The sequence below is a fragment of the Pipra filicauda genome, unplaced genomic scaffold, assembly GCF_003945595.2.
Source record: "Pipra filicauda isolate LSUMZ 115617 unplaced genomic scaffold, ASM394559v2 scaffold1597_size8439_pilon, whole genome shotgun sequence".
Classification (NCBI taxonomy): Eukaryota; Metazoa; Chordata; class Aves; order Passeriformes; family Pipridae; genus Pipra; species Pipra filicauda.
The window spans coordinates 1-7,333 of record NW_024104092.1 but is presented as its reverse complement, the minus strand read 5'-3'; the positions used below and the strand labels follow the sequence as shown (position 1 = coordinate 7,333).

The window sequence follows — 7,333 nt, the reverse complement described above, 5'->3', positions numbered from 1 at the left end:
TTTCAGTGTTCCAGCAGCCCTGCATTCCAGTGTCCCAGCATTCCTGCATTCCCAATATCCCTGTATTCCCGTATTTCTATATCCCTGTATTCCAATATTCCCGTATCCCTGTGTTCCTGTATTCCAATATTCTGATATTCCTGTATCCCTGTATTCCTGTATCCCTGTATTCCAATATCCCTGTATCCCTGTATTCCAGTATCCTGTATCCCTGTATTCCAATGTCCCTGTATCCCTGTATTCCAGTATCCTGTATCCCTGTGTTCCAATATCCCTGTATCCCTGTATTCCAATATTCCAATATCCCTGTATTCCAGTAACCTGTATCCCTGTGTTCCAATATCCCTGTATCCCTGTATTCCAGTATCCCTGTATTCCAATATTTCAGTATTCCAATAGCCCTACATTCCAATATCCCTGTACTCCTGGATTTCCAATGTCCCAGTATCCCTGTATCCCAATATTCCTGTATCCCTGTATTTCAGTATTCCTGTATCCCTGTAATCCCAATATCCCTGTATCCCTGTATTCCCAATATCTCTGTATTCTTGTATTCCTGTATCCCTGTATTCCACTATCCCTGTATCCCAATATCCCTGTATTCCACTATCCCTGTATTCCACTATCCCTGTATTCCACTATCCCTGTATTCCACTATCCCTGTATTCCACTATCCCTGTATTCCACTATCCCTGTATTCCAGTATCCCTGTATTCCAATATCCCTGTATCCCTGTATTCCTGTATTCCAGTATTCCTGTATTCCAGTATTCCTGTATTCCATTATCCCTGTATTCCAGTATCCCTGTATCCCTGTATTCCAATATCCCTGTATTCCTGTATCCCTGTATTCCAATATCCCTGTATTCCAATACCCCTGTATCCCTGTATTCCAGTATGCTATATCCCTGTATTCCCAATATCCCTGTGTTCTTGTATTCCAACATTCCTGTGTTCCTGTATTCCAATATTCCCAATATTCCTGTATCCCTGTATTCCACTATCCCTGTATTCCAATATCCATGTATTCTGGTATTCCAGTACTCCTGGATTTCCAATATCCCTGTATCCCTGTATTCCTAGATTCCAATATTCCACTATCCCTGCATTCCACTATCCCTGTATTCCTATATTCCAATATTCCAATATCCCTGTATCCCAATATCCCTGTATCCCTGTATTCCAATATCCCTGTATCCCTGTATTCCAATATCCCTGTGTCCCTGTATTCCACTATCCCTGTATCCCAATATCCCAATATCCCTGTATCCCTGTATTCCAATATCCCTGTATTCCGATATCCCAATATCCCTGTGTCCCTGTATTCCAACATCCCTGTATCCCAATATCCCAATATCCCTGTGTCCCTGTATTCCAGCATCCCTGTATCCCAATATCCCAATATCCCTGTATCCCTGTATTCCACTATCCCTGTATTCCGATATCCCAATATCCCTGTGTCCCTGTATTCCACTATCCCTGTATCCCAATATCCCTGTGTCCCTGTATTCCAGCATCCCTGTATCCCTGCATTCCAGCCCCGCTGTATCCCTGTTTTCCCGGGCCAAGATCCCAAATACCGTAAATATCCTAAATACCGTAAATATCCTACATTTCCTAAGAAAAATTCTCGTAAATCCTAAATATATCCTAAATATATTTTAGGTGTCCTAAAAGTATTTGAAATATCCTAATTAGCTGTAATGTCCTAAAAGTATCCTAAAAGTAACCTAAATATCCTAAGTACCGTAAGTATCCTAAACAGTGCAAATATCCTAAATACCGTAAAGATCCTAAAAGTATCCCAAAAATGTCTTAAAATATTCTAAAAATATTGTAAAAGTATTCTAAAAGTATCCTAAATACCGTAAATATCCTAATACCGTAAAGATCCTAGAAGTATCCTGAAATATCCTAAGTACCGTAAATACCCTAAATACCATAAAGATCCTAAAAGTATCCTGAAATATCCTAAATACCGTAAAGATCCTAAATACCGTAAAGATCCTAAAAGTATCCTGAAATATCCTAAATACCGTAAAGATCCTAAATACCGTAAATATCCTAAAAGTATCCTGAAATATCCTAAATACCGTAAAGATCCTAAATACCGTAAATATCCTAAAAGTATCCTGAAATATCCTAAATACCGTAAAGATCCTAAAAGTATCCTGAAATATCCTAAATACCGTAAATACCCTAAATACCGTAAAGATCCTAAAAGTATCCTGAAATATCCTAAATACCGTAAAGATCCTAAATACCGTAAAGATCCTAAAAGTATCCTGAAATATCCTAAATACCGTAAAGATCCTAAAAGTATCCTGAAATATCCTAAATACCGTAAATACCCTAAATACCGTAAAGATCCTAAAATTATCCTGAAATATCCTAAATACCGTAAAGATCCTAAATACCATAAATATCCTAAAAGTATCCTGAAATATCCTAAATACCGTAAATATCCGAAATACCGTAAATATGTTAAAAATATTTTAAATATTTTAAATATCTTAAATACACTAAAGATATTTTAAACCTCCTAATGATGCCGTTTGCCCTCAGGAACGGGGTGAACGTGGAAGGGGCCACCCACAAGCAGGTGGTGGACCTGACCCGGGCCGGGGAGAAGGAGCTGATCCTGATCCTAATTACCTTAAAAATATTTGAAATATCCAAAATAGCTTAAATATTCCAAAAATATCCTAGAAATATCCTAAAGTCTTTAAATATTCTAAATACCATAAATATCCTAAATACCATAAATACCCTAAACTTCTTAAGAATATTTAAACATCTTACATATCCTAAATATCTTAAAAGTATTTAAAATATCTTAATTAGGTGAAATATCCTAAAAATATCTTAAGTTTCTTAAATGTCCTAGATACCATAAATATCCTAAGGATATCTTAAACATCTCACATATCCTAAATATCTTAAATACCTTAAAAATATTTAAAATGTCTTAAATAGCTTAAGTATCCTAAAAATATCCTAAAGATATTGTGAATTTTTTAGATATGCTAAATACCGTAAATATCCAAAAACACCGTAAAAATCAATAAGTACCGTAAATATCCTAAGTACCGTAAATATTCTAAATTCTGTAAATATCCTAAAGATATTTTAAATATCCTAAAAATATTTTAGCCATCCTAATGATCCTCCTTGCCCTCAGGAATGGGGTGAACGTGGAAGGGGCCACCCACAAGCAGGTGGTGGACCTGATCCGGGCCGGGGAGAAGGAGCTGATCCTGATCCTAAATATCTTAAAATATCTTTAAAAGATTTGAAGTATCCTAAATAGTTTAAATAGCCTAAAAATATCTTACATATTCTAAATATCTTAAAAATATTTTAAATATCCTAAATAGCTTAAATATCCCAAAGATATCTTAAATATCCTAAATACCGTAAATATCCTAAAAAAATCCTAAAGATGTCTTAAATACCTTAAATATCCTAAATACTGTAAATACCATATCAAAAAAACCTGTAAATATCCTAAATACCGTAAATATCCTAAAAATAACTTAAATATCTTAACTATTTTAAATACCATAAATATCCTAAATACTGTATATATCCTAAAAATATTTTAAGTATCCTAAATATTCTAAATACTGTAAATATAAAAAAATACTGTAAATATCCTAAATACCGTAAATATCCTAAAAAAAATCTTAAATACCGTAAATATCCTAAATACCGTAAATATCCTAAATACCGTAAATATCATAAAAAAAATCTTAAATACCGTAAATATCCTAAAAAAATCTTAAATACCGTAAATATCCTAAATACCGTAAATATCCTAAATACCGTAAATATCCTAAAAAATCTTAAATACCGTAAATATCCTAAATACCGTAAATATCCTAAATACCGTAAATACCCTAAAGATATCTTAAATATCCTAAAAATATTTTAAACATTCTAATGGTGCTGTTTGCCCTCAGGAATGGGGTGAACGTGGAAGGGGCCACCCACAAGCAGGTGGTGGACCTGATCCGGGCCGGGGAGAAGGAGCTGATCCTGACGGTGCTGTCGGTGCCGCCGCACGAGGCCGAGAGCCTGGACCCCGGCGACGACTCGCTGGGCCAGTCCTTCTACGACTACACGGAGAAGCAGGCGGTGCCCATCTCCATCCCCACCTACAAACACGTCGAGCAGAACGGCGAGAAGTTCGTGGTGAGGGTCCCCGGCGCCGTTCCGGGCCTTTTCCGCCCGGGAAAGGGGGGGGGGGGGTGGGGTCAGAGGGATCTGCCCGGAATGGGGGGCTCGGGCCTCCGGGGGGGAAGGGTCTGTGGGGCTGGAGCCCAAGATTTTTGAGCCTGGATCCCAATTTTTGGGGCTTTGGATGCGACAGGAGGAGTTTGGGATCTCTCTGTGTCTGGTGGGAAGGATCCCTGACCCTGAATCCCAGGATTTGGGGATCCTGAATCCCAGGATTTGGGGCTTTGGATGGGACATGAGGAGTTTGGGATCTCTCTGTGTCTGATGGGAAGGATCCATCATCCTAAATCCCAGGATTTGGGGATCCTAAATCCCAAAATTTTGGGCTTTGGATGCAAAAGGAGGAGTTTGGGATCTCTCTGGGTCTCCTGGGAAGGATCCATGATCCTGAATCCCAGGATTTGGGGCTCTGGATGGGACATGAGGAGTTTGGGATCTCTCTGTGTCTCCTGGGAAGGATCCATGACCCCCAATCCCAGGATTTGGGGCTCAGGATACTCCTGGATATTGGACCATCCCCCATCTCCTGGGATCCATTTATTTAACTCTCAATCCCAGTTTTTCCTTTTGGGATCTCTCTGTGTCTCCTGGGAAGGATCCCTGACCCTGAATCCCAGGATTTGGGGATCCTAAATCCCAGGATTTGGGGCTTTGGATGGGACATGAGGAGTTTGGGATCTCTCTGTGTCTGATGGGAAGGATCCCTGACCCTGAATCCCAGGATTTGGGGCTCTGGATGGGACATGAGGAGTTTGGGATCTCTCTGTGTCTGGTGGGAAGGATCCCTGACCCTGAATCCCAGGATTTGGGGCTTTGGATGGGACATGAGGAGTTTGGGATCTCTGTGTGTCTGATGGGAAGGATCCCTGACCCTGAATCCCAGGATTTGGGGATCCTAAATCCCAGGATTTGGGGCTTTGGATGGGACATGAGGAGTTTGGGATCTCTCTGTGTCTTGGGGGAAGGATCCCTGACCCTGAATCCCAGGATTTGGGGCTTTGGATCCAAAAGGAGGAGTTTGGGATCTCTCTGTGTCTCCTGGGAAGGATCCCTGACCCTGAATCCCAGGATTTGGGGCTCTGGATGGGACATGAGGAGTTTGGGATCTCTGTGTCTCCTGGGAAGGATCCCTGACCCTGAATCCCAGGATTTGGGGATCTTAAATCCCAGGATTTGGGGCTTTGGATGGGACATGAGGAGTTTGGGATCTCTCTGTGTCTCCTGGGAAGGATCCATGACCCTGAATCCCAAGATTTGGGGCTTTGGATGCAGGATGAGGAGTTTGGGATCTCTGTGTCTGGTGGGAAGGATCCATGACCCTGAATCCCAGGATTTGGGGATCCTAAATCCCGGGATTTGGGGTTTTGGATGGGACAGGAGGAGTTTGGGATCTCTCTGTGTCTGATGGGAAGGATCCATGACCCTGAATCCCAGGATTTGGGGATCCTAAATCCCGGGATTTGGGGTTTTGGATGGGACAGGAGGAGTTTGGGATCTCTCTGTGTCTGATGGGAAGGATCCATGACCCTGAATCCCAGGATTTGGGGCTCTGGATGGGACATGAGGAGTTTGGGATCTCTCTGGGTCTCCTGGGAAGGATCCCTGACCCTGAATCCCGGGATTTGGGGCTCAGGAGTCTCTGGGATATCGGGAGCAGCCGGGCCATCCCCATCTCCCTGAATCCCTTTATTCCCCCCCCCATCCCGATTTTTCCCTCTCTCCCAACCCCTCCTCGTTTCTCTGTTTCCCCAGCGGGCCGAGCAGGTCCCAACCATCCCCGTGGCATTCCAGAGCATTCCCTGATCCGTCCCCCTCCCTGTTTCCCAGGTGTACAACGTGTACATGGCGGGCAGGCAGCTCTGCTCCAAGCGCTACCGGGAATTCTCCATCCTGCACCAGAACCTCAAGCGGGAATTCGCCAACTTCACCTTCCCCAGGCTGCCCGGGAAGTGGCCCTTCTCCCTGTCCGAGCAGCAGCTGGACGCTCGCAGGAGGGGCCTGGAGGAGTACCTGGAAAAAGGTTGGGAAGCGTGGGAATGGCTGGAGTGGGAAGAGGGGCTGGAGCCAGGGGGAGAGAGTCTGGAACGGGGAGAACGGGGGGATAAACTGGGATACGGGGGATATGGGGGGACAGGAGGGGACCCAGGGGACCCAGGGGACAGGAGGGGACCCAGGGGACAGGAGGTGACCCAGGGGACAGGAGGGGACCCAGGGGACAGGACGGGACAGGAGGAGTACCTGGAAAAAGGTTGGGAAGCACGGGAAGCCCGGGAGGCTGGGAAAGGGGCTGGAGCCAGGGGGAGAGCCCGGAACGGGGAGAACGGGGGGATAAACTGGGATACTGGGGACAGGAGGGGACCCACGGGACAGGAGGGACCTGGAGGAGTACCTGGAAAAAGGTTGGGAAGCACGGGAATCCTGGGAGGCTGGGAAAGGAGCTGGATCCAGGGGAAAAGAGCCCGGAACGGGGAGAACGGGGGGATAAATGGATAGGGGGGATATGGGGGGACAGGAGGTGACCCAGGGGACAGGAGGGGACCCAGGGGACAGGAGGGACCTGGAGGAGTACCTGGAAAAAGGTTGGGAAGCGTGGAGTGGGAAGAGGGGCTGGAACCAGGGGGAGAGAGTCTGGAACGGGGAGAAGGGGGGGATAAATGGATATGGGGGACAGGAGGGGACATGGGGGGGACAGGAGGGGACCCAGGGAACAGGAGGGGACCCAGGGGACAGGAGGGGCCTGGAGGAGCACCTGGAAAAAGGTTGGGAAGCACGGGAAGCCCGGGAGGCTGGGAAAGGAGCTGGATCCAGGGGGAGAGCCCGGAACGGGGAGAACGGGGGGATAAATGGATACGGGGGATATGGGGGGACAGGAGGGGACCCAGGGGACCCAGGGGACAGGAGGGGACCCAGGGCACAGGAGGGGACCCAGGGCACAGGAGGGGACCCAGGGCACAGGAGGGGACAGGAGGAGTACCTGGAAAAAGGTTGGGAAGCACGGGAATCCTGGGAGGCTGGGAAAGGAGCTGGATCCAGGGGGAGAGCCCGGAACGGGGAGAACGGAGGGATAATTGGATATGGGGGACAGGAGGGGACAG

General features: G+C 45.6%; 1 protein-coding gene across 1 annotated transcript; it reads left to right on the top strand.

The window, feature by feature from the left end:
• Positions 1-3,919: 3,919 nt before the first annotated feature.
• Positions 3,920-6,315, top strand: SNX27 (sorting nexin 27; the record flags this gene model as incomplete). The annotated part of the gene is made up of 2 exons (XM_039379165.1): positions 3,920-4,193; positions 6,066-6,315. Coding segments are annotated over exons 1-2 (502 nt in total), but the record flags the coding sequence as incomplete, so codon positions are not given.
• Between the last annotated feature and the right edge of the window lie 1,018 nt (positions 6,316-7,333).